This window comes from Phyllopteryx taeniolatus, chromosome 10, assembly GCF_024500385.1.
Source record: "Phyllopteryx taeniolatus isolate TA_2022b chromosome 10, UOR_Ptae_1.2, whole genome shotgun sequence".
Taxonomy (NCBI): domain Eukaryota; kingdom Metazoa; phylum Chordata; class Actinopteri; order Syngnathiformes; family Syngnathidae; genus Phyllopteryx; species Phyllopteryx taeniolatus.
Genome location: NC_084511.1, coordinates 9,234,833 through 9,262,708, shown reverse-complemented (window position 1 = coordinate 9,262,708; position 27,876 = coordinate 9,234,833). Strand labels below are relative to the sequence as shown.

Sequence of the window (27,876 nt, the reverse complement as noted above, 5' to 3'; positions counted from 1 at the left end):
AACAGGTAAGCTAATTTCACAGTTTAGCTAGCTGGTCAAACATTAAGTTTTATAGACTGATTTGGGACGATTAAATATAAAAATGATGTGATTGTGAACATTTTAGTACAGCTAAGTAACGTAAGTAGGGGTCGGGCTGTTTATGATAATTATCCCAACATTTCGTTTTGGTTCTTTGGCATGTAAAATGCTCTTCTCTCTCTCTCTCTCTCGCTCTCTCTCATTTACTAATGAGGTGAGAGCAGAACAGAAAGTAGCGTCTTAAATATAATGACAACCACTGAATGCAGAAGAAATGAAGCAGCGTCGCTAACATTCTGGAGGTAAAAGAAAATTATTTAAAAAATGTGCGGAGACGTTTGCACACTAAAAACTAATGTGTGGAACACATTAAACGGCCATTAGTTCCGTAGGAGAGTTCAGTGGCTTCTGCACCATTGAACTGAACGCCTGCGATGATGAACAGATAGCATATAACATCCATCCATCCATCCATTTTCTGAGCCGCTTCTCCTCACTAGGGTCGCGGGCATGCTGGAGCCTATCCCAGCTGTCATCGGGCAGGAGGCGGGGTACACCCTGAACTGGTTGCCAGCCAATCGCAGGGCACATCGAAACAAACAACCATTCGCACTCACAGTCATGCCTACGGGCAATTTAGAGTCTCCAATTAATGCATGTTTTTGGGATGTGGGAGGAAACCGGAGTGCCCGGAGAAAACCCACGCAGGCACGGGGAGAACATGCAAACTCCACACAGGCGGGGACGGGGATTGAACCCCGCACCTCAGAACTGTGAGGCTGACGCTCTAACCAGTCAGCCACCGTAGCATATAACAAAGACATAAAAAGAAGAGTGAAAACAAAGTTCCTCCTGCTTCTTCAACATCGCACTGACAGACTTGTCGACACAGCCTGGCCCCTAAAACAACATCTACACAGGCAAATCTGCCAATAACGCCACAAAAGAGCTCAAAGATAGCTGGGATAGGCTCCAGCACCCCCACGACCCTAGTGAGGATAAGCGGTTCGGAAAATGAATGAATAAATAAATGCCAGAATAATGAGAGATTTTAATTGGTTTTTTTTCATTAGACAATTTCACTTTACTTAAATTGCTTTTTTTCAAAGTCAGAAGTTTACATACATTGTATTAGTAATTGGCACCATTGCCTTTAAACTTTGACTTGGGTCATGTTTTCGATATCCTTCCACAAGCTTCTCACTGTAGTTGGCAGGAATTTTGGCCTATCACGCCTGACAGAACTAGTGTAACTGAGCCAAGTTCCTAGGACACCTTGCTTGCACATGCCTTTTCATGTCTGCCCATAAAATTTCAATAGGATTGCGATCAGGGGTTTGCGATGGCCACTCCAAAACACTGACTTTGGTATCCCTAAGCCACATGGTAATCACTTTGGCAGTATGCTTCAGGTCATTGTCAATTTGGTAGACACATTTGCGCCCAAGCTTTAACTTCCTGGCTGATCTCTCTCTCTCTCTCTCTCTCTCTCTCTCTGTTATTATATTGCCAAAAGTATTTGCTCAGCTGCCTTGACTATGAATTTGAATGACATCCCATTCCTAATCCATATGGTTTAATATGACATTGGTACACCCTTTACAGTTATAACATCTTAAACTCTTCTGGAAAGGCTTTTTAACAATGTTTACGAGTGTGGTTATGGGAATTTATGACCATTTATTCAGCAGTGCATTTGTGAGGTTAAGCACTGAAGTTTGACAAGAAGGCCCGGCTATCAGTGTCCTGTGTTCCGTAGGGTTGAAGTCAGGATTGTGCAGGCCAGTCATCTACATCAAACTCTCTCATCCATGTCTTTATGAACCTTTATTTATGCACTGATGTACAGTCATGTTGGAACAGGAAGGGGCCATCTCCAAACTGTTCCAACAAAGTTGGAAATGTCCCAAATATTAGCTCCTGAGCTCCAGTGAAAGGAACTCTGAATGCTTTAGCATGCCAACTGCTCAGCACAGTTTGACTCCATTATTAACCAAAAAAGCAGGAAGTACCAAGGAATGTAAAAGGTTTCTCAAATAGATTCAAGTGTGTAAACTTACCACATGTTCTAAACAACATTCGTTGCACAGTATTACATAAAGGTGATGTTATGTTATGTGGAGACTCATCCTTAACAATGATTAGATTCTGACTTGCTGCACAATGTTGTCATTTTGCCATAATAGTTGATTTGATTTTGTATTAAACTCCAGTTTTCACTTGTCATCAAGTCCAATATAGTGGTAACATGGTTTTGTTAAAAGGCCTCCACTCCAGTTTAAGAGACCATTGCCTGCATTCCCTGTAGTTGAGTAAAAAATCCCCCAGACACTATTTGTAGAAAAAGGGTACATTGGGTATATCATTTGACTAGGGAGGTATACCTAAATGACTGGCTCAGATTGTAGCTACATGCAGTGCAAACAATTGCAGTTCTATCTGACATTTAAACACTTTTTGTTTGTGACCCAATCTTCAGTGCTGGTCAGGCCGAGCATATTGTAAGTGTTTTGCGGCCACAACTGCTATCTGTTCGTTTTTAGGTTTAGAGCAGGCAGGGATTGTCACACACTCACAGAAATAAAATTTGTATGTTCCAAGATAAAAATGCATGCTGTATTTCTCTCCTATATATTTACTCTTGGCATAAACCATATATAAACATACGGAGAAAAAAAAATATTGAACACAGCACATGCCATGAACATCACACACAAAATAAATATGTGCCTGTAGAGAGCAACATCCTGCTGGGATTGTGGTACTTCATGATGATAACTCAGAATGTGCTGGGAAACATCACTTGTCAATGTGGCCCACAGACAGAAGACGCAAAGGCCACGGAAAGAAAACAGAAGGGGGAAAAAAAACAGTTTCAGGGTCACCTGCTTCCTGCGACACATGCGTCAGAGCTTAGCTACTCACTTCGCCTCAATTTGTTTTGTTACCAGACTGCCTCGCTGTCTCAACGTCACCTGCGGATACTCAGCGCCGAGGGAGGCCGGCGTAACACAAACAGCCTCCTAATTGGCTCAATTAAGTCATTATGCAACACAAGCCGGAGGTCTGACAACCTATGAGTCTCTGCTTCTCCTTATGAAGGTGTGCTCGCGAGCATCTGCCGCACAGAGTCACTTGTGAGGTAATGCAGGTGTGTGAGAGCGCATGCTTACCTCGCCTGACATGTCAGGGGCCAGAGGGATGAGGGGCCAGAGGGACGAGTAGATGACGAAGAACACCACCCACAGGCAAATGCTGCCCCAGATGGCGATGTGACTGAACTGCAAACCACCACAACAAAGTACAGTGTCAGTGAACTATGCTAACATACATTTTGGCATATTGCAGTTCTCTATTTGGAATGTTCCCCTTTGAAGTGTGAAAGCTGAGAGACAAACATTATTTTATGTTATTATTATATATAGTATTTATGGTAGTTATTGATTAATATTAGTATACAGGGAAAAAAAGAAAAAAGTCAATGTACAGTATTTGGAGTTTTACAAGAATAAGTCATGTGCTACAAATAAAAGTTATAGTATAAAAAGTAAAAAGTTGTAATCTTATGAGACTTTTGTAATTTTATGAGAATGTGAATAAACTTGTAATAGCGTTATGAGGAAAAGTAATAATTTGACTCAAAAGGGCAAAATCTTATGGGTGTAGACTTGTCAATCCATAAGAAAAAAGTTGTATATTTATGACAGAACAGTTTTAATTAATTTTAAGAAACAAATATGAGCATAAAGTTGGAATTTTACGATTTATGAGGTAAAGGTCATTGCTTTCTTTAAGTCATGTATGGAAAAAAAAACATTTTCAAGGTTGTCATTTAATGAAAATAAACTTAAGAATCTCAAGACATAAAAACTAAATAATTTTTCCAAACAAATGGTAATCTTATGGGAACACAATGTGAGTAAAAAAAGTCACAATATTGTAAGAATAAAGTATGCATTTTTTTGACAGTCATAAGTTTATGAACATAAAATTGCAATAGTACTATGAGGCGGGGGAGGAGGGGTGTCCTAATTTTGTGAGAAAAAGTCATATTTTTTAAAGTCATATTTTTTGAAAGTCAAGGTGGCTCAGTTATGTTCTGGGCGACACTTTGCCACAGGGTGACTTGAATCTATGAAATCTCAAGACTAGGTTTTCTGGAGCGAAAAGCACTGCCCAGTGTCAGAAAGCCTGGACTCAGGTCAGGTCTTGGGTTTTCCAACAGAATAAACACCCATAAGACACAGCTACACACATCCAAAAATGGCCAAGAACAAACCACTGGACTATTGTAAGGAGCTCTGATCTAAAACCAATTTAACATCTGTGGAAGGAGCTGAAACATGCAGTTTGGAGAATTTTGAAAATCTACTAGAATTCACCCACTATGTTTAATATGGCTTTGTAACATCACTATTATGAATATTAATTGCAAAACTTGGTAAAGTTGTGTGTGAAGAGTAGAGGAGAGTGTAATCAATGTACCATAGTCCAGGATGAGGTTTCCAGGCCTGCTTTAAGGCAAACTGTGATGACCACAAACTGTGGGGACACAAACGACAGCAATGTAAATATACGTGCTTACTTTTACACTAAAAATGCCCATGCACACACATCAAATGTTTGTGTGGCTGCATGATGTACTTACTGTGTAAACCATATTTCCTAAAAGGAGATAGTCAGGAGTTCTTCCATTGCCAAATACTGTATCTGTGAAAGGATTGAAAAGACTTTCAGATATGAGGGTACAATGATAACAGAGTGAAGTCAGTCATAGCTGTAACATTGTGGTTTTGATGCTTACAATAAATGGACACCTGGCTTTTACACTTTTCCCAAACAGTACCCACACAGTTGGAAGCATGCAATTGTCCAAAATGTCTTCCAGAAATGTCTAGTCGTGTACTTTTGTCATACATCAGTGTACAGTGTCACCCCATCTCGGAGTATAAGTTCCAGACACACCTGCAATAGGTGAAACTACGCGATATAATCAAACTTAAGAAAACACACCTTACACTTAGTTGAAACTGAATTTTGAAACAAATTGCAGACATATTTGAACACATAAAAACCTAGCTACATGCATAAAATTGTATTGTTGATTCTGTGTACAGGCATGTGCCTTTAAGAGGCGGGATCTGGTGGGGTGGCGTGTGACGTCGTCGAGTCTGTGCATGAGTGTCTACGATGCGTTGAGGCTGCACGACGAGCTGTCAATCATTATGAAGGAGCTTGGGCGCCTTTTTCTTTGCGGAGCGGGTCTTGTGCTTGTGTGGTCCGCAGCTCTCGACCCAGCCGGGACTAAGCGGTTTAAACATTTCCATTGTCTTTCTCCACACACGTGCACACTAAAGAGTCTCAAAGTCCACAGACTGGCAGGAATAGAAGCACTTGCAATTCTATGACAGCATCAGAATGTGAGTTGTGGGCTTACATCAGCTCCTCGCAAGTGTTCTGATTTTGTATTTGTGTGTTTGACTGTTTCCTGTTCAATCAATGGCATCAGCTACTAGCTCTCCTGGCACACATGCAAGGGCATCATAATGCTTAAATTAGCAAAAATAAATAAATACAATTTTTTACTTCACTCGAGCATTGCCGTATTTCAAGCTTGCTGGGAACTCACATTTCTGCTCGCAACATAAAGCAAAAAAAATAAAAAATACAACTTTTATATCCACCGATGGTGATGTCTAATAAAAATTTGTAACTTGGGGAACTAATAAGTCAAGGTACCAATGCATAATGAACCTAAATGAAACTAAATTGAAATACTCTATTTGAAGATGCCTGATAGAAACATAATGGAGAGTTGAGAGGAAACAGCTTGTTGGCAGTTTTACATGTGAGTCATTATCCATTATGTTTTTAGTTACATGCTATTTACGTTAGCATCTGCATTTTTCCGTGAAGTCTAACAAGATTTTCTGATGTTTAAGTTTTGAGGCATGTTTTACAGATAACTTAGTTTGAAGTCCACATCGTACAACTTTTGGGGCTTTCCACAGTAGACGTTCCACTGTATTTGACTAGAAGACAATCCCCTAAAGCATTATTTAAATGTATTGAAATGAAGAAGTGGTGCTAACACTTCATAGAGTGTGTGTCCCGTGGTGACAGGAGGACTGGACCCACATGTTTGCAATTGACCAGTCGACGCATGCAGAAAGCGCTAATTAAGACAAAGTAAGCGTTGCTGACTACACTCCCTCCTCGTTGTGAATCTCCAGGAGCTGCTCACCGTGCTGGAAGGCTTTGAGAGGGAACCAAAAGAGGATGACGGAATGGAAGAGGCCGTTCATACAATGAGCCCAGAAGACCTGCAAGGGGGGGGAAAAAAGACGGGGGTTGGACATAATCAAAAATTCCAACAAGATAGAAAGAGAGCGAGAGTTGGATACAAAAGAGTGTGGGGAGCTCCTGCCTACCAAGTAACCTCTGACCCGGGCCCTTTGTGCAAGCCCAACGCTGGGCTAAGTGGCGGTTTTGTCAGGGCCCCCACGCTTAATGGCCACCCCGCTGACAGACACGTTGTATATCCTCTGTGGGTGCAACTGAATTGGGGGAGTGGCAGTGAAGCGCAAGGAGGCTAAAACATATTTTAGAAAAAGTGGCCTGGAAAGCCAAAGGTCCCTTGTCTTAATATTAACAAAATTATAGATTAAACCAACCTTTTTGACACTGAGAGGTACTTCTTTGGTACTGATAAAGGGGATTACCAGTTTGATTCACACTTCTGAAATAAAAAGCTATGTATTATTTATATGTTATATATTATTAAGTATGTTATAATTCATAATTCTCTTCATCTATGTGAAGTCACAATGAAGTGCTCTACGTCCATGTTACTGTATATGGATACTTGACTGATAAAGGGTTAATTTTATCAAGACTCAGCACTTTTGGGTGCCAGATAAGTGACAGGCGCATCGTAAGCCTTTACGCAGATTTGAGTGTGTGGGTGTATGTGTTTACATTTGAAATGTGTGCGCTCCAGCGTGCTGTCAGAGAGAGCTGCTAGCGTAGTCGAAGTTTTCCGACATCTGTCTAGCATGTAGCTGTACAATTACAGAAAGTTGAGTGGCATAAATGAATTAGTTCCAAAGCCTAAAGCCATGTGGGAAGATTTTGGATTCGAGTCTGATGAAGCGGAGAGCCCGCTAACGTCAATGAACTGGTATGTCAAATTTGTATGAAGTCACAACACAATGAACCTCAAAGTGACAAAGTCCATTAAAAACCCAACCATCCCACCAAATGTATTCAGCTTGGAACAAAAAAAAACATGGCGGACACTCCATTTCCCGTCAACTTGCGATTAAGGAAGTCTTTTGCTCAACAATGCAAATATAAACGTGACAGCGTATATGGTGCACACTCACATATACAGTATAGCGGTACTCACTTTAGCATTCAACATGTTGAGAAAGGAGCGTTTAAAGAAATCCTGCAAACTTTTAACAGGCAGTCCGAATCTTGATGCAAAACATGTTGCTTCGATCTTGCTTGTTGTGATGTTACTTGTTACTTTTACAAAATTAATGTTACTTTGCACTTTTTAACTAACTGTAAACTTGACTGGGAGTATATAATGCCTGTTAAGGTATTAATGACTATCTGTGTGAAATGTTTAATGTGTTCAAGTGCAATTTTTGTGAACAGAGCTTGAGTTGTTTTATTTTTTTTATTTAGCTAAAATATTTGATTTATTGTTCAACATTTTAATGCCAATGTTCAATATTTTTGATAATTAAAAGTTAATTGCTCTTTAAAAAGATTTACTTGAATTATTGTGCTCTAATATCATATCAGCGGCATAAAAAAAACATCGTCAACAACAACATCGTTTATAGTGATAGTTTCTGGAAAAATATATCCTTAAAAAAATGTGTTGTTGTGACAGGCCTAGGTGTGTGGCCTAGTAGACCCATCAGATTGAGAGTGGTAAAAGCCACAGATGATAAGATGAAAAGAACGACTGCCAACTCAGGGATCTTTGATGTGCGTCCCACGTCTTAGACGCACAAAAATGAGCAGGGACGCATAAAGTACGATCAATCTGCGTCTTAGGACGCAGAGCTATGGCTTAGTGTGTTCAAGTGCAATTTTTGTGAACAGAGGTGCAGAGGTGTCGAGGTGCTGGAAATCCATCCATCCATCCATCCATTTTCTGAGCCGCTTCTCCTCACTAGGGTTGCAGGCGTGCTGGAGCCGATCCCCGCTGTCATCGGGCAGGAGGTGGGGTACACCCTGAACTGGTTGCCAGCCAATCGCAGGGCACATGGAAACAAACAACCATTCACACTCACAGTCATGCCTACGGGCAATTTAGAGTCTCCAGTTCATGCATGTTTTTGGGATGTGGGAGGAAACCGGAGTGCCCGGAGAAAACCCACGCAGGCACAGGGAGAACATGCAAACTCCACACAGGCGGGGCCGGGGATTGAACCCGGATCCTCAGAACTGTGAGGCTGACGCTCTAACCAGTCGTCCACCGTGCCGCCTGCTGGAAATCCGGCGTATGAATTTCTTTTTGATGAGAAAGGACTCTAGAGTGCGACTAATTTGGTTAGTCCTAATTTCTGCATTGTGTGGCAAAAAACAAAACAAAACAACAACAAAAAAAGAGGGTGCGTCTAGGTGCCCAGTCATTTGAGGAAGAAAAAAACATTTCCACGACTTGAAAGCACACACATGAAACCCATCGGCATCTGTAAACCAATCAGAGATAGTGAAGGGCGGGGACCCTCCGTCTGATTGGCCATGTGCGTGTGTGAGCGCATGCACGCGCGTGTGTGTGCATGCGCAAGCATTCTTGCGTCTGAAATGTGGGTGCTAGGGTACATGGCGCTAAGTTTTGCCACGTCGAGCTGGTAGCTGTACAATAACAAAGTTCATCCCTCCATCCATTTTCTGTACCGCTTATCCTCACAAGGGTCGCAGGCGTGCTGGAGCGAATTACAGCTATCTTCGGGCGAGAGGCGGGGGACACCATGAACTGGTCGCCAGCCAATCGCAGGACACATGGAAACAAACAACCATTCGCACTCACATTCACACCTACAGGCAATTTAGTGTCGCCAATTAACCTACCACGCATGTTTCTGGGATGTGGGAGGAAACCGGAGTGCTCGGAGAAAACCCACGCAGGCACGGGGAGAACATGCAAACGCCACACAGGTGAGGCCGGATTTTAACTCCGGTCCTCAGAACTGTGAGGCAGATGTGCTAACCAGTCGTCCACCGTGCAAAAAAACAAAAAACAAAGTTGAGCTGGATTAATGGAATTAGTTCCAAAGCCTCACGGCACCGCAACGATGTGGGAACATTTTGGATTCAAGCCCTATGAACGCGGCCACCGCACAAACAACAACGAGCTGGTATGTCAAATTTGTATATAGCTGCAAGAAAGAGAACACAACTTAAAACCTCAAGATGACAAAATCCATTTTAAACACAACCTTCCCACCCAATTTCCTTAGCTGGGAACAAAAAGCACGGTAGGACATTTCCCGTTTCCCAAATAATGCAAATACAAACGTGACAGCGTATATGGCGCACATATGCTCACATTACATACAGTATAGCATACTCACTATTGTAAGAGATGTACCCATTGAGCATGTTGACAAAGCAGCGGTTGGGGCAAAGCTGCAGACTTTTGAAAAGTCGTACAAATCTTGAATCAAAACATGTTGCTTTGCTCTCCTTGTTGTGTTGTTAATGTTGCTACTTGGCATCTTTTCTTAACCAAGTGGAAACTTGATTGGCAGAATATTGTAGGTTAAGGCATTAATGACTGTTTATACCACTGTGCCAAATGTTTAATATTTGTTTAAGTGCAATTTTTGTGAATAGAGCCTGAGTCTGTTTTATTTACATTTTTAATCCAAGATATTTATTGTTCTACATTACAATGTCAACGTTCATTATCCTTAGAATTAAAAGTGAGTAGTTCTTAAAAAGGATTAACTGTATTTGAATTATTATGCTCTCGTATCATTGCATCAGTGACATCGTTTGTCGTGATAATTTTTGGGAAAATATATCGTCCTAAGAAATTACTATCGGGACAGGCCTTAACGCCTGAGAGAGAGCAAGAGTAATGGATAACACAAAATAATGTTCAAACAGTACAAAAATATAGAGTAACAACTGTAATAAAAATCTGCTAAATGCAGGACTGCGAAGCAAGAACTGTGATTACTATATCTGTATTCTGTAACGATAAGTTGCAGGGACTCAAGTGTTCCCGGGGTGAGACTCATTGTTTCCATGATACGTGCAGGCCGAGACTCACATATCTCAAGTGTAAAATTATCTATACCGACGTCTTCGTGAAGAATGTTATGTTAAGGCCTGATTCGTCCGAAAATCCTAACCAACGCTCTGACACGGAGCACATTAAGCACCAGCACTTTTCAGTAAGTTACCCATCTTGTGGAATTGTGCTTCAAATAAAGAATTTTATGTTCACGAGATTGTTAGTTAACCATTTACCAGTCAATATTGACAAAAGACAGACTGTTACTTTAAAAAATAAAATAAAAAAATAAATACAAAAAATAAAAACTGATCTGTAAAACTACCGTGTTAAATGGAATGTGGTTGAAAATTTGATGCACCTAAATTTTGTGCTGGTGCACCCAAAAAAAATAATTGGGCGCACCAGTGCAACCAGTGCAAAAAGTTAGTGTAAAGCCCTGTTGGGATGAGTCTTCCACATCAGGCCTAAAAAAAAACGTGCTTCAAATACACATTCCACATAGCCGGCGCCAAGCAAAACACTAATGGGCGATGTAGCGTGAAATTACCGTGAAATCTATTCTGCCAAGAAAAAAAAAAATGTTTCACAGTGAACGTCAGTGTTGACTTCAAAAATAAATTGTCATGTCCTGGCCTCGTTTCAACAAGTGGATTTTAAAAACATGCTTTTTGACTGATTCAGCAAATCTGTCCGTAAAACTTTATGGAAGACAAATAGTTAACACTGAAAACGGGGCTGTTTCAAGGGATTTTCACGGGTTTGAATGGCACCACTTTAAATAGAACTGGGCTGAATTGGGGCTGGAGGTCGTTGCTTCAGCATGTTGGCCTCGGTGGCCGACCTCCTCACCTTTCCTATTCTAGCTCAACAAAGTCCAATTGGGCCCACACACACCCTCCACACATCCTCCTCCACCCTTCCACCCCACCCAGTATTACCTCACCCTCTCACTGTGTCCACAAAAGCCAATACACTAAAAGAACCCTCGCCGCCCACCCTCTCGCTGGTCAGATGCTGTCTAAATTATCATTCATTCTACAAGCACATTTATGCCCATTAGCCTCACAGCTTGGCTTCCTCCATCCTGGCAAGCCCCGACTGCAAAGGATGAATGCTAATGAAATCAATAAATGTTCATAATTGGTACAGCAGGATCTGTACTACAAAGAGTTTGTCTAATTGTGGACACACAAACAAAACAACAACAACATAGAATCCGGTAATTAATATTGAGTCGAATATTGAGCAGATTGTTGTTGTAGGAAGGGAGGGGCAAACTGGCCCATGGCTGTAAACACCACAGCCATAATAAAGAGGGGTTTATATGAGTGACCTAAGTGTAAGGAATATCTCGTAAAAAGTTGACACCTTCACATTCTGCTACCCTGGGTCACTTCCTTCTCTCACCTCAAACCAAACACCTTCAATTGACAGAAAAAAAAAGTGTGTGTGTGTGTGTGTGTGTGTGTATAACACAAATACTAAATATTTTTCTTTTGTCTTTTATGTAAGGTTTGATTGATTACCTTAAATTATGCAAGCTTTACCATAGCGTGCACTCATCCTATATTTGAGCGCATTTGATTGCTTCTATACTCTATTGTTAACATTGGATTATATTATCCCATTATTTACAGGCACTTGTCTTAATTAAATGACCCTAACCCTAACCCTAACTAACCCAGCTCCGGAACTGGGGGCTGCTCACTTTTACGTATGCGTCTATTAAATATAAAAAACAATGAAGAATTTGCGTGGAATTAATCGGCGTTTAATTGTATCTTAAAGCAAATGAGATGAAATGGAGTTTGTTTTTTGACATGGTAATACTCTTTCAGGCAACCCTACTGTACTCAAGTCTTTCCATTTGCCATTACATTTATTAAAAACCATGTAATTTTTTGTCATCTTTCTAGTTCATAACATGCAAGCAAAACAAATTTTGCAGAGCACCGTAGCAGTATACGAGGCGTTGTGACCAACACGGCAGCTTACTGTCCTACCTATTCTAAACTTTGATATGCTTCACTATACATAAACTGCTTCACCATTTCTTTAAGACTAACACATTATCTGATGACATCAGACTAAACAGATTACAAACTTTGATATATCCTCACCAACTATACCGTTCTTGACTTCAAGTTTTTTCCTGCATATATATAATTTCCGTCTGCCTTTGGCTCTAAAACCTCTTACAATATAAAAAGTGGTATAATTTGACTGGCATTGGACTCTGTTTTTTCAATTTTAATTTTAACTGCAGTTGCAGTCTTACGCCAGGGCAACCAGGTGGTGCTGTGTCACAAACAGTTGAAAGTTGCTCCTAAAAGTGTTGAAGAAGAAAAAACACAAAGGACAGCTTTCCTTTCCTAAAGCAAATGTGCTGGACGATTTTGTGGATTTTCAGATGTAAGTATTGTTTCATTTGTAACTAAGTGTGTGTCATTTCTTAGAATGTTAGTAAAGTGAAATTTATGGTGATAACATGATCCCTTTTTCCTAATATTTCAAGCTTTTCCCAAAAACACAGAGCCAGCTGTTTTAATCCACAGTCGCTGGAAAATTTCACCTGGCTCAGACAATACTAAGGAATGGCATGCTTAGTAATATAATATGGGAGATGCATTGTGGCCCCACACAGCAGTCACTTGCTGCTGCTCTACAGGCTGGATACCTTAAAGCGCCACCAGATGACGGCTATCCTGTAAAGGTTATAGTGCATTTTAGTTTCATCCTGTAATTTGAAACAGAGAGCCCAATATCCCAACATTTTTGTGAGTAGTATACAAAATACAGTATGTCACCTTCTGCTTCTTATCGCACCAAAACTGATTCTAGAACAGACGCCATGTCTGCCTGAGGCCAAACTTGAACACAGTGACACGCTTAAACAAATTGCATAATTCTCCATGGTAAACAGCATCTCGCTATATCTCTTAACATCCCCCTGGCTCTTTCTGCCCCCACACCATCTGACCTTGCCTACCCATGACCCCCAAGGGCAATCGTTCTTTATTCCACCTCCACACCGCACTAACCAGGTCACCACGCCTGTGAGGAGTGTACAGGAGCCCACTGTGGCTAAAAGAGGAGATGTCTTTATTGCGAATTTAGCAAGAGTGCCCCACCCTGTCCTAATCCCCCTTCCCCTGCCTACCCCCCACAAAGAAATTAAAAAAAAAATAATTAAATTAAAAATAGTCCACCTGGCTAACCGGACAGGACAGGTCACACCAGGCCAGCGCAAACTTCCAGCAAGTCTTTCAATGAAAAGTGCAGCAGAAGTTGTTTACCTTGGTGTTGAATCCCATTGCATTCTGGGAGGTTTTGTAGAGCTCCGGGTACTTCAGCATGTTTTCTTTTCGACAGGAGCGCTCAAATATTCCCAGAGTGAGTGGAGGAAGGGCAGTGAAGATCTGGACAACAAATTAAAACACATGGACAGAAAAAGAAAAAGAAAATCTCAGAGCTGTAGCAAAGACAAACCAATTGCATGTCACAATTCCGAAACTTTTAGGTTAAATTAAACTGTCCTAAATCTTCTTTTCCTTTTGGCTTCTCCCGTTAGGGGTCACCACAGAGTGCCATCCTTTTCCATGTATGCTTATCTCCTACATCCTGCTCTCTCGCACCAACTGCCCTCATGTCTTCCCTCACTACATCGATCAACATTCTCTTTGGTCTTCCTTTAGCCTTCGTCTGACAGCTTCATCCTCATCATCCTTCTACCAATATACTCACTCTCTCTCCTCTGAGTCTAGCCTCCACTACTCTTTCCCATAACTTCATTTTGTGGCTCATCAACTTTATTCCTCTATAGTTCCCACAGCTCTGCACATCACCCTTGTTCTTAAAAATGGGCACCAGCACACTTTTCCACCATTCAACAGGCATGTTCTCACCCACTAGAATTCTGTTGAACAACCTGGTCAAAAACTCCACAGCCACTTCTCCTAGATGCTTCCAAACCACCACAGGTATGTCCATCCAGCCATCCATTTTCAACACCGCTTATCCTGGTTAGGGTCGCGGGACGCTGGAGCTGACTTCGGGTGAAAGGCGGACTACACCCTGAACTGGTCGCCAGTCAGTCGCACGGCACATATGGACACGGACAACCATTCGAACTCACATTCACATCACTGAGTGGGAACTGAACCCACGCTGCCTGCACCAAAGTCAGGCGAGTGTACCACTACACCATCAGTGACTCCCCACAGGTATGTCATCAGGACCAAATGCCTTTCCATTTTACATCCTCTTTCTGGTCCACCACACTTGCCTCTTCTACTCTTCCCTCTCATTTTCCTCATTCCTCAACTCCTCAAAGTGTTCTTTTCATCTATCTGGCACCAGTCAACACATTTCCATCCCTATCCTTAATTACCAGAACTTGCTGCACATCCTTCCCATCTCTATCCCTCTGTCTGGCCAACCTTTAATGTCCAACCTGGCATACTTGTCACCCTATGCCTCTTGTTTGGCCTTTGCCACCTCTACCTTTGCCCTACGTTGCATCTCCATGTATTCATTTCCCCTCTCCTTGGTCCTCTGTGTCCCACTTCTTCTTAGTTACCATATTTTCACGACCATAAGGCGCACTTAAAAGTCTTAAATTTTCACCTTATATTGCGGCATCTATAAATGTTGTTGTGTGATAAGTGCGCCGCTTGACTTTTTTATTATTATTTTTGGGATCAATTCCTGCCGACACGCTGCTTACACAGAGGAAAAGCGGACGTGGCTGTGGACAGGGGAGGGTGCGTGAAGTAGGACGCCTATGCCACGGCCCCACGGCGGGGTGTTTTTTTTTTTTAAACCGCTTGACTGACTGGGAGCTTTTCCTCGGTGTGCATTGTGCAAAACATCGGTTTGGCTAAGGACCCCCGAAAATGTCACCTACGAAGAGACACGCTCACGAAGCACAGTTTAAACTGCAAGCTGTCAGTTACGCGGAGGAACATGGGAATCGAGCAGCCGCGAGATAATTCAAGATCAACAAATCCATGGTTCGCAAGTGGAGGAAGCAGGAAAACGAGCTTCGCCAAGTCAAGAAAACAAAGCTGAGATGAGTTTCCGCGGAAACAAGGCGAGTTGGCCCGAGTTGGGAGACCAACTCGAGCAATGGATTAATGAGCAAAGAACAGCCAGGAGAAGCGTCTCTACAGTCACCATTCGACAGAGTGCAATAACTCGGGGGTTGCCATCGTTCCGGGAGGCTTGATGAACTGCTGGACATCCATGTAAACAGGGCGTTCAAAGTGAAGTGAGCGGCGTGGGAGCCATGGATGACAGATGGCGAACACAGTTTGACTAAGACTATGAGGCAGCGCCGGGTGAGTTACGCCACAATTTGTGAATGGATTGTGGATGCTTGTTCGAGCTTCCGCACGGCAACAAGACTGACTCGAACCCGGCGTGTTTGATGGAGAATTTGCCCAGCTGTTCATTTCGGATACAGAAGATAAGGACGTTGATGGATTTGTGGATTGATCAAAAAATAACGTGAGTACATTGTTAAATACTTCAATAAAGTACAACCGAACTCAGTTTTGCTCCCGCTGCCTTTTTAAAAACATTGTTTTAGCGTGCATGCATGCTACCGTATGTTTTAAGCTAGCATATGTTTTACTATGACTGCGCCCAATAATATGGTGCACCTTATGTATGCGTTAAATACAGAAATAGACCCCGTAACTGAGACTGCGCCTTTTAATACGGTGCGCCCTATGGTCGTGAAAATACGGTAACCTCTTTCCTTGACTGATTTCCTGTACTTTGAGGTTCCACCACCAAGTCTCCTCCCCTTTCCTACCAGAAGTATTTCCCTAAATTGGTAAATACTGTTTTATTTTTTGTGCCCTGTGACCCAGTTCAGGGTGTAGTCTGCCTTTTGCCCGAAGTAAGCTGGGATTGGCTCCAGCGCCCTGCGACCCTGAATAGGATAAGAGGAGTAGAGAATGGATGGATGGACGTATTCTTTTTCCCCCTTATACAATTATGCAGAAAAAACATGGAATGAACACTTCAAACACCTAAAATCATCCGTAACAAATTTTCACACAGGGCCAGGTAGCTTTAAATAGTTTTTAAAATCACCATTTAAAAACAGCATTTTATGTTTACTTGGGTTACTGTTGCCTGATAATTACGTTTGTAATATATTTAAAAACATGATTTTAAATATCAAATTGGGGAAACTATGTGAAAAAATAAGAATGTTGTTTGTCATTTTTATCAAATGGCTCTTTTTCTTTTTGGATAAAAAGAAAAAAAAAACTAACACTATTTAGAGATGCATGATTGTCATTAGGGGAGCACGGTAGCCAACTGGTTAACAACGCGGCTTCAAATCTGGCCTCGCCTGTGTGGAGTTTGCATGTTCTCCCCGTGCCTGCGTGGGTTTTCTCTGGGTACTCCGGTTACCTCCCATATCCCAAAATCATGCTCCACCAAGCTTCTCTCTTATTCCGGGGAAGATGCCCATTGAGGGGCGGATTCAAACCAGTGCCTCCGACAGACTCCCACAGAGTCACAGGAATTTGGGCTGCACCCACCAGTGCGACTGGTGGTTTATTGAGAAATTAATGCAAGGTGCAGGGCTGCAAAAATATCCACTTCATGATCAGAAGCGTGCAGATGGACATTTTTACTTCAGCAAAGTCAGATATGAAATATGACTTCATTCAGAGTGGCCCCACTACAGAGGCAGAACCTTGAGGGACTCCCCTTCCTTTGCTTTTTAATATCATGCAAGCATAGCTCTGCTTGCTAATGACACTTCCTGGAGCAAGCCAAACTGTTGTTCTTTCGCATTCAGTGCATAGTTTAGGCCACAAGGGAAGGATGGGCTTTGACAAAAGGTCATTAATACACTAGAGGGTTTTCAGGATGTTAGTGACACAATCCCGCAATGAAGAGATGCTTGGAACCGCAGCTCTTTTGGGAGTGTTAAGCTCTGTAGACGGACGGTAAAGCTTTTATCAACACTCACCACGTTGTACAAGCCGATGCACCAGCGCTCAAACAGAATCTGACCCGAGAAGCCATTGACAAACGCAAACCAGATCTGTGGGGAGGAAGAAAAAAACATTTACAAAAAAAAAAAAAAAAATCACATAAGAGATGAGTGAAAGTGCAGAAGAAGAAAAAGTAAAACGTAATCACTACAGTTCTCTACAGTTGAAGTCTAAATCCATTTGCTGGACAGAGAAATGTTCAGGATGATTGTCAAAATATTTACTTCTTGACTTTCCATTATTTTGATATTAACATATGTTTGACTTTGACCAACTAGAATAAAGAGGTTTATGAAACAATAAGAAATACAGTAAATCTCATTGGACAATTTTTCCCATAGGAAGCAATGGAAATGAAAATATGTTCAAACCATCCCAATCATAAAACATTAAGTAACTCTACAGTACAGGGAGTGTTTTGAGTCACTGTTTAACATTCTTAACTGTCACACAAGTGTAAAAATAACCACTTTTAATGTTAGGTAATGTTAACGTTCATGACAAAGGTGCAATGATAAGATGATTGAAGTCATACATGTGGCTCATTTTTAAAATATTTTACGTGTAAAAATACTGTCAATTAACGACTGTAAAAAAAATGTCCAGCTGAATTTTGAGAACAAGTGATGCTAGTGTTACTGTTCAAATGCGACTTTGCTGACTTCATGTGATGTCTCGCATGGGATTCAACTGAGTTCAAGTGGTATTATGATACAAAAGAAGGGGGCTGAACTGAACATTTTTAAGATGATGAATATACTTTTTAGTGATGTTTAGGGAGGAAAAGCAGATGCAATTGCTTCCGAACCCATCCATCCTAAAATGACAAGAGCTTGTTTGAAGTGTTGACCTGCAATCCAAATAGCCATCAGTTTAAGTGAGGAGAGACAGAGAGGGTGATCAGGAAGGGCCAGTGGCACCACCACTGATGCAAACTCTCCACTGGGGCCATCACATGATTACATACATACATACTGTACATCTTTGAGAGCAGGCTGACATGACATGAGGGTGACAGAGGAGTTTGTACATCACAACGGAATCAGGGCTGGGCAGTTGAGTGATGGTATTGATGACATATTGTGCTATCAGAGCAAAATCGTAGCGATGTGATTGTTTGTGTCCCCGCTGTACCGCATTTTTTCTTTTCTTATGGGTTTTTACAGTGTCCCTATTTACTATAATGCCCACTCATGAGGGGAAAGGAGAGACGCAGTTGCCAATGCACTTTATGACCGTTTATTGAATGCCGGGAGAACAGTAAACCAGTGAGCACAGTCACACAGATGCTGCTGTCGACCACAGCTCTCACCCAGATATATACATGCTCACATAACACATTAAAACAAAAAGGATGTCAGTCAAGTGTCCTGGGACGGATGGTGTTGGACCTGGATGAAAATCAATTGTCTTTTCCAACGCGAACTGTCTGCTAGCCTGAGACTGATTTTATTTATTTTTTTGCACAAATAGTAATGGAATTAATAGGAAACCGACAAAAATGTGTCGTTACGGTAGAAGCTACAACGCTGAAAGACATAGCAGTTGAACAATCTAGAGTCATCTTTTGGTTTAATCTAATGAATAAATCTATACTGCTTTGAAATTACAGCTAAATGAGGTGTTGATTTGATTTTCTATAGGACTTTCAGTCCACTATTTGCTCCATTTTTGTGGAATGTGGTGAACCAGCAGTTGACCATTTCTTGCTACGAATTTGTGCAGTTATGCTCCCGGAGTACGGAGTAAATCTGCAAGGGGGCAGGTTAGACTAGACTGTCGTAATATTGCAGACTGGCACACCCGGGGTATTTAATAAAAAAATAATAATTAAAAAATGTCTGTCTGCGCCAGTGGGAGCGTAAAGACAGTCGACTATTCGCTACCAATCAAAGCAGCTTAATTCATTACTTTAAGTGAAGCGCAATGATGGTCTCGCATGAACAGAGCGATCTTTTCGTGATTGGAGCATTGTCACTTGGCCGTTGTAGCAAAAGACAACCTGATTAAATACAGGATGAGCTGGTGATAACCGCGGGTGGCTTAAAATGTCCGTGGACCTCATGAATCTAGCCCCACACATGCGCAATCATTTGTGCATGGCTCCCACTTCAAAGCTGCGTGCAGGCCAGTTGGATGATATGAAAAAACAAAAAAATAAATGATAAAAATAATGATTGTCTTTTTAAAGTCTTTCAGAGGGTTTGATGTCCGCTGTTCACATATTTATGAATTAAATGCGTCTGATCCACCCCACACCCCACTTCCTGCAGTGCACCTTGATCAAATTCACCAATACCTTAGACATGGTCCCACTCTGCGATGAGGCGGGCTACACCGGGTTTTGGTAATTTTGTGGATAGGCGTACCCCCAGCGCATTTAAAATGGGACGTCTGCGCTGTTGTGGGCCTTACCACAGCCGGCTTCAATTGTGTCCAATCAAAGCGGCTTATTTACATACCTTTTAAAAGGTGTGCAAATAGTCTTTCATGGTGACGTCATGTATGCGGAAGAGGACTCAGCAATCCGTGCGAGACTGGAGCATTCAACGTTAGCGGTATACCCTGATTAAATACAGAATGATCTGGTGAAAAATCACTGGCGATTTACAGCCCGCCGACCCCATTCCCTCGACATTCCCTCTGACAATTGTCCATTGTTTGAAAATCAAGATGCTCCACTATTTACGCTCCAGCGCAAGTAGTGCAGTCTACGAATATAGAGCCCATTGTGTTGATAGAAGACGAAGTTCTCATGTCATTGAAAGTTAAATCAGTGGTGGTCATGAAGCTGTCTGGGAAACATTATGGCTGCAGCCTTAAGCAAGCACATCCTCGCTTCATTGGACTTCATTATGAAGCTATGAGCTCCCATCAGTATTCGATCTGCCACTGGCCCCTCCCTTTGAATTGTGAAAGAGAGCATATATGCGACCCAACCCCCCAGTCTTAAGGCTCAAAGCAAAGCAAGTAAAGTCCAGGACAAGTTTTATGGGCGTGTGTGTGTCCCCTCTCTACCACACCGACCCTAACCAGACCCCAGCCTCCCTTCCATCAGGGGAACTCGACCATGAACTTGTTGCTTTTGTATGCAGGGGCCCTGTTTTCACATTCGTATGGGATGTACACTCAAAATATGCAAAGCTCCACAACCACAAGTCATTTTAGGGTTCCTGGTTTGGCTTAGTAGTACAGTGAAGCCCCATTTACCGTGAGTGATACGCTCCAGATTCACCCAGTTGAAAATCTATGATATAGAAAGATGATAAGCTTTTCACCTTCCACATGCTTTGAACACATTTCAACTTATTAAAACACACATCAAAACAGTCTGTAAAGTATTCCTTAGCACCTGTTCTCGCTCGTACGTTTCTCCAAATAAAATGCAAAGCATGCCCTGTTTCAAGCGGTTAGTCACTCCCAGTTAACGATTACTGTAAAACGGACACATAACAAGAGAATTAAACATTGTATAATCAAACACCAAAACGTTAAACCAAACCATGTACTTTGGTCAAACGAAGGTCTGTTAGCTTTCTTTCATTTTCCTTAATGAACTGTTGAAAAATTCAATGTAAATGCACCCAGTTGTATCCAAAAGGCTAATTTCCTATATAAGAATGTATATAGATCCCCCATTCAGACATGGCAAGTATTCATAACAACAACAAATTTCACATCAAATAAACATTTAAAACATGTACTACAGGAGACTAGTGTTGAGTTGACAAATTTGTCAATTAGCCATTTCTTTAGATTTCTAAAGGAGCTGCATGAGATGGACTCTCATGTTTTGTGTATTATACTGCCCTAGAGGTAAAAACTTATTGACTGAATGATTTATTTATTTATTTATTAATTTTTAAATGGAATATAATTTCAAGTTAGGTTAATGTTAACATATATTGTAAAATTACCATAGATGTTATGGTAGTTATAAACCTTCAAACAGCTGTTATGGGAACACACGGAGTAGTTACACATGCAAACAGTGCATAAAATACTCACAGGGATAAGTTTTCTTTGCACTGCGGAAACAATGAATATTAAAATAAAAACGTGGTGTTGGGTTACACTGAAGACTCATTCTCTTCTTCGTACTCTCAGTTATGCTGCGCCAGGGCTACCAGACATGTTGCGGTACAAAAACAAGCAAGGTGCACAACCCTGCATGCTGTATAAAACCCATAAAAAGCAACTGCTTAAAAATCCATGCTCTAGCAGGTTTCACTGTATATTTAGAAGGCATTGCTATGGATTATGAGAAGCCCACAAGAGCCAGGAGGCAGGTTGCCTCAAGAAGCGGTAACGAGGAAAAGCTAGCAGGCAGGTCAAACTGGTGAATTAATTACAGCTCTGCTCAATGGAAGGCTAGAGCCTTTTTTATTGTGCTAAGTTAAAAAAGGCTTCCATTCACAGCAAGCGGTAACTGCTTCTTGTGTGAGTGTTTTGGCCTGGTCCTCGCATCTGTCTCTCTCTTGAGGGACAGATGCATTGATGTGCTCATTAAGGGGAAGTACCCACCAGGATTTTTCTTCCCCTTTTCTTCTCCGACATTGAGGGCCACTCAGCGAAGGGGTGTGGCTGGCCTCTCTCCCCCAGTGCACATGTTGAAAAACAGCCATGCAGACGATTAGAAGACTCTTTGCATATTCATCAGCGGATGAAAAATCATTGATTGCACAGCTCTGGAGGCCTCGTTGAGAAGTGTCTGGAATGGTTTGACATTTGTCCCTTACAATGCGGGACCTGATACTCTTAAGCTTACGAATGCAGAATGGCTAATAGAATTCATGCACAAAGGCACCATTGAGGACAAGAAGTAGTAGCTGATAAATATGCCGCAAATATGTGGCTTCGCAAGCGACCAGTGGCGTTTTTGATGCGTAGCACGGCCCTGTGAATTTGCTTTCATGTAATGGTCTCATAAATGCCACTTGTCCATCAGCGGGCTCTGTGGCACCGTGGCCAAGTGTCAATCAAACATGAGTAGCCTGCAAGATTGGCTATTTGAATGACGTTGTTATGGTTCCCTTTTGGAGGAGTCTCTTAGCTTGAATGTGACTGAAGGTAGCCCCCTTTTCACCTCACTTCTTCAGTTAACTATGTCATTTGGGATGAAAGTGGGAATTCTGCTTGAGGAATAAGATTAACTCAAATATGTGCATGATTACAACCAGAAAAAGTGCCATGAATTGATGGAAATAGAACTTATTAGAAACAGACTGGAAACACAAGAACAGTAACAAATATACAGTAGGTATACTGTATTTCCTTCTAATAGGACATCATGCCCAATAAGTCACCAGCTGCGTCATCAATTTATAAATAAAATAAAATAGACACCTTAAAGTTCATCTTGCATTATTTGGGGAATGTGTTTTGAATGTGAATGAAAGTAGCTCTGATAACTGTCTTTTACTTTAAAAGTATGTCATTTACTATAAAAAATGGGCACAAACGTATTTCCCAAAATCCCTCTAATTGATATTGTGTCCCAATTAGTTGCTGGGTGCTTCATCCACTGTAGACGAAAAAACTCCCCCAAAAAAACACGACAATTGATAGTAACTAATTATCTCAGTTTGTAGATGATTTCATTAACACATGGACATTAAAAGAGTTAACCCATTTGAACTACATTGCGAACCAAAACAGCAGCACCTGGTAAGACATGTAATGAGTCTCTCAGAGCATGGCCACTTTAAAGCATCTCATTGCCTGCTGTGAGTGTGTGCACATCAAGCTGAGAAAGACAGAAGTGTGTGTGTGTGTGTGTGTGTGTCTGTGTGTGTGTGTGGTTGGGGGGAGATAATATTAAAAAAGGTCCAACTTGAAAGCCAGAATGTGGACAGGGGCTTCGCTCTGGCATAGCCACTTTAGAGCGCCTCACTGTTGCGGTGTGGAAAAGCACCAAAACGACCTGGTGGGATACATTCCAGCCACTGGAGACTTTAAGCGGATATACTTTCAAGGCTGAAATATGTAGTTATTTGCAGGCATAAGAAAGATGCTAGACGAAGTAGGATCCATTTTTCCAGGTTGTAGTACTGGTATTTTCTTCAATAATTCATATGTGGCAGGGTTGTTAACAACATTCAGACCCAGATTATTCCAATACGTTTCAAGACTTATGAAATATAAATACAATAGAATGCTTGCTTCTCCTTCTCTCCTTCTAGTCATTTTCATTTCATTTCATTTCATTTCAACACTTGGCATAAATTGTAATATTGTTCAACATTAATCAACGAATCAGTTTGTATGATTAAACAGAATAATAACCCTAATGTAGAAAAAAATATATATATATTTTTTAATGTATTTATTTTTTAAACTATCTTCTGTTTGCTGCTGTTACATCTGAATTTTACCCCTCCGGGATCCATTAAAGGATTATTTTATTTGATCTTATACACAGTCGTATCAGATACAGGAGAAGACAGTAAAGTGCAATTGAGCATTGAGACTTGGATTATAAATCTTTAAAAGAACTAAAGATGTAACAAGGTTAAAAAAACAGGCTGAAGGATTGTGTATGACACAATGCTCTTAATATAAAGTGAAAAAAAAATTCATAAAAAATAAAAAAGAGAAATCACATCACATCTTTGAATTTCCCTAGTCTAAATGTGGCCTATGGGCGACAGGAAGCACATGCCAGGACAAAGTATTCGTGTGACAAACTAGTACTTGTGTGTTATACATCATGGTCTGACAAAGTACCGTTAACTCTCGTGTATAATGCGCATTTTTTTTCTCCAAAAAATGGTCAAATAGTGGTCAAATATTTGATAAATATATTTGATAAATATAAATGGTCAAATATAGTCAATAGTGCGCATTGCACACAGGTATACGGAAAATGAAAAAAAAAAACTTTCACATTTTATAAATGTATGCCGCCATCTAAAGGTTATGAAAAAGGTGTACACTTTCATTCCAATATGCCACCCCCACCTAGAGTTTATGAGAAAAGTGTAGACCTTCATTCTAATATGCCACCGCGACCTAGAGGTTATGAAAAAGGTGTAGCCTACACTTTCATTCCAATATGACAGGGGTACCTATGACTCCATATACGTACAGTTGTACTCATAAGTTTACATACCCTGGCAGAATTTGTGAAATATTGTGTTTTTACAATACGACAGATGACTGAACAACAACCATCATTAATTTATTTATGGTTATGTTTTGTTTAATGATAATGCTTTTCTGAAATGCTTGACAGTTTAATTTGAATCCCATTAAAATACAATGTGCTTCACCTGGCCCTTCATGTTTTCTTTAAAGAATTGTACCCATCTTACAAATTCTGCCTGGGTAATCAAACATATCACCACAACTGTGTGTTTTCTCATTTACTAACTAAAAGTAGGGCTGTGAATTTCAAAATAAGAGCAAGTAAATAAAAAGAAAGTAGTATGTGTTCAAATAAAGTGCTTAACTTCAGATACCAGATAACTAGCAACCCTTTACTGCTCAGTGACTGTTTTTTTGTCAATGTCTTTATGTCTCCAAAGTGTTCTCTGTCAATCTCTGTTGTCGTACTAGAGCGGCTCCAACTACCGGAGACAAATTCCTTTTGTGTTTTTGGACATACTTGGCAAATAAAGATGATTCTGATTCTAAATAATTCTTTGAAAAATACAGATAACTTAATTTTTGATCATATGGGTCAAAGCAAAATCATACATTGTAAAAATGCATTACACATAGGTAGAAGGGTTTTCCAGAAATTTGAGGGCAACTTTGGGGGTGCGCATTATACACAAGAAATTACAGGTATTGCTTGAAACTACTGTAGAAACAACGCATGGCAGGAGTAGCATAGACTATATTTATATTTTAAGTACAGTTTAAAAAGGTTATGAAAAAGCTGTACACTTTCATTCCAATATGCCACCGCGAGGTTATGAGAAAGGTGTACACTTTGATTCTAATATGCCACCGGCACCTACATTTTTTTTTTTTTTTTTTTTTTAAACCTGTCCTGTGCAGCTGTACGGCCTTGCAGAATGGTGGATCTAGCCATTGTGCTGGAACAGTTTTGCTGGGCAACAGGGGAGTTTGAAATACTCCCTCTGCTTATTTTTTTATTTATTTGTATTATTTTGATGTTTATTGAAAATGCAGCCGGACAGAAAAGGGTTTTAGTGGACAGACAGAGGGACGGAGTGAACAAGGGGACTAGGGGTGAGAACCACAGCAGAAGAATAGTAAGACAGTCTAGATATTTGAACACAAGTAACATTACAACAGTCATTTGTAGATTGGGGGGTGGGGGGGGGTGGAACGAACACACCAGGTGAGGACATTCAATAACTAACCAAGAGAACTACCGCTCCCACCGCCCCCATCGTTTCCCATCATTATCTTCATCTGATGGGAATAAGCAGATGAATGGATTTCATGACACGACTTGATGGAACTGAGAACTGTCTCTGTTCGATATCTTTCAAAATCAACAACCCTCCAGAATTGTATGCCTCAAAGCTTATCAAATCATTTAAATAAAGGTGTGTATGTTTTCTGACGATGATGCATTTAGTAATCCATGTTGCAGATATGAGAGCGGAGCAAATGTCTAAAAACATGAGAGGTTATGAGAAACGTGTACAGGAAGTCCTCGAGTTACGACGTACTCGACCTACGACGTTTCGACTTTACGACGCCCGTGCCTCCTCCGCCATTTTGTCCCCTGCACCATAGTGTTTCTGCTTAGCTAGTGCATAGTGCTTGTCTGTGTTTGTGCGCCGGGAGTATCTTTGCCTTTTTCGCCCTCCTTTTTTCACACTTTCAGCAGTAATGGTAAGTACAGCATCTTATTTTTTTTCATTTTAATGTATTTTAGTTTCTTTATACGAAGTGTTTTCCTGCTACGGCCACCTGACCCTGGTCGGGAGACGCAAGGGAGAAGCCTTCTCCAGTGCCGAGGTTGTCCTCCTCGGTGTTAACTCCGTTCTCTCGTTGCACAGCTGAGCTCGGTGGCGGCAACAAAGGCACGAAGCACTGATTTGCTGCTTTAATGGCTTTATTAGCTCCTCTGCACATTCAACGTCAATGGGTCCTCCGCTAAGCGCTACTCTTCCCCGGTCGCCGTCACTACACTTGCCACTGTACACATTCGCAGCTGCGCGCACTCCCTCCTCCTTCACAGTCCCGTCTCACTCACACATCGAGGCACACGCCCACACACACTGAGCTTGCTGTCACAATCACATGGGACAATACCCGTAACAGAAGTATTTCGACGTAAATTTCGACTTTAAACGGTGAAATCTGACTTATGCGGAAATTCACGTTACGTCACCAGCGTAGGAACGGAACTCGTTCGTAAATCGAGGACATCCTGTACTTTCATTCTAATATGCCACCTAGAGGTTATGAAAAAGGTGTAGCCTACACTTTCATTCCAATATGACAGGGGTACGTATGACTGCATATATGTACCGTTGTGCTCATAAGTTTAATTACCCTGGCAGAATTTGTGAAATGTTGTGTTTTCTGAAATGCCGGACAGTTTAATTTGAATCCCATTAAAATAAAATTAAATGTGTTTCACCTTGCCCTTCATGTTTTCTATAATGAATTGTACCCATCTTACAAATTCGGCCTGGGTAATCAAACATACGACCACAACTGTGTTTTATCATTTACTAAATAAAAGTAGGGCTGCAAATTTCCAATTAAGAGCATGTAAATAAAAAGAAAGTATTATATGTTCAAATAAAGTGCTTAACTTCATAATAATTCTTTGAAAAAAAACCCGAACAAAATACAGATAATACTTGTTTTGTTCATATGGGTAGAAGCAAAATCATGCATTGTACAAGTAAAAATGCATTATACATGGGTAGAAGGGTTTTCCAGAATTTTGAGGTCAACTTTGGGGGTGCGTATTATACATGGGTGCCCATTATACACGAGAAATTATGGTACATGTGATTAAAAGAAGGAATGCAAACTTTAAGCACAGAACAAATAGCAAAAATAAAACACAAACAAAACAACTGTCACTTATGATATCTGTTAAAACATGGAACCTATGGTCCGTGAGCACATCTGAACCAGACCACCATGCAATTCTTAACTCAAATGTTTTAAAACACTTTCTATTGTAATTGAAAGAGAAGGTGCATTGAAACGTTTGAATGGCACTGTACATACTGTAGTTGAACACCCTTTAGGTTAGTGGTTCTCAACTGTTGTCACTTTGGGACCAACATTTTCCTACTGTTGCAAAGTCATGACCCATATTCATAGAAATGAGAAAAAGAAAGATTTTTTTATGTTTAAAAAGAAACTGAAAACAATTTATTGTATGTACAGCATATTATATTTTTAAATGAGTTTGCTGTACCGAAAGGTATATTAAAAAAATGTCGGGGAGTCTGCGTGAGTGTTTGGATGGGAGCTTTGGCAGCAGCTCCTGTGTGAATGTGGTCATTGTGTTTGTGTACTAATGATCTCCTTGCCTTCAATAAACTGCTAAAATTGCATCTGCAACAGTGGCTCTCCTTTCCCACATGCATTACAGTAAGAATACTGTGAAAACCC

The 27,876-nt window shown here is 40.9% G+C and overlaps 1 protein-coding gene across 11 annotated transcripts in view; it reads right to left on the bottom strand.

Annotated features, from left to right (window-relative positions):
• Positions 1-27,876, bottom strand: part of atp8a1 (ATPase phospholipid transporting 8A1) — a 176,995-nt gene that overhangs the window by 12,340 nt on the left and 136,779 nt on the right. For 10 of the 11 annotated variants that reach the window (XR_009790381.1, XM_061786766.1, XM_061786774.1 and 7 more), the window contains 6 exons: positions 17,289-17,363; positions 13,588-13,710; positions 6,266-6,344; positions 4,670-4,731; positions 4,507-4,563; positions 3,195-3,302 (listed from right to left, as the gene is read on the bottom strand). Coding sequence is in view for 9 of the 11 variants with exons in the window: in XM_061786766.1 (XP_061642750.1) it covers positions 3,195-3,302; positions 4,507-4,563; positions 4,670-4,731; positions 6,266-6,344; positions 13,588-13,710; positions 17,289-17,363 (504 nt within the window). In the remaining 2 variants the exon portion in view is untranslated. Of the gene's footprint in view, positions 1-3,194; positions 3,303-4,506; positions 4,564-4,669; positions 4,732-6,265; positions 6,345-13,587; positions 13,711-17,288; positions 17,364-27,876 lie in introns of those variants that run through there. The other variant, XR_009790382.1, reaches the window with a different exon arrangement.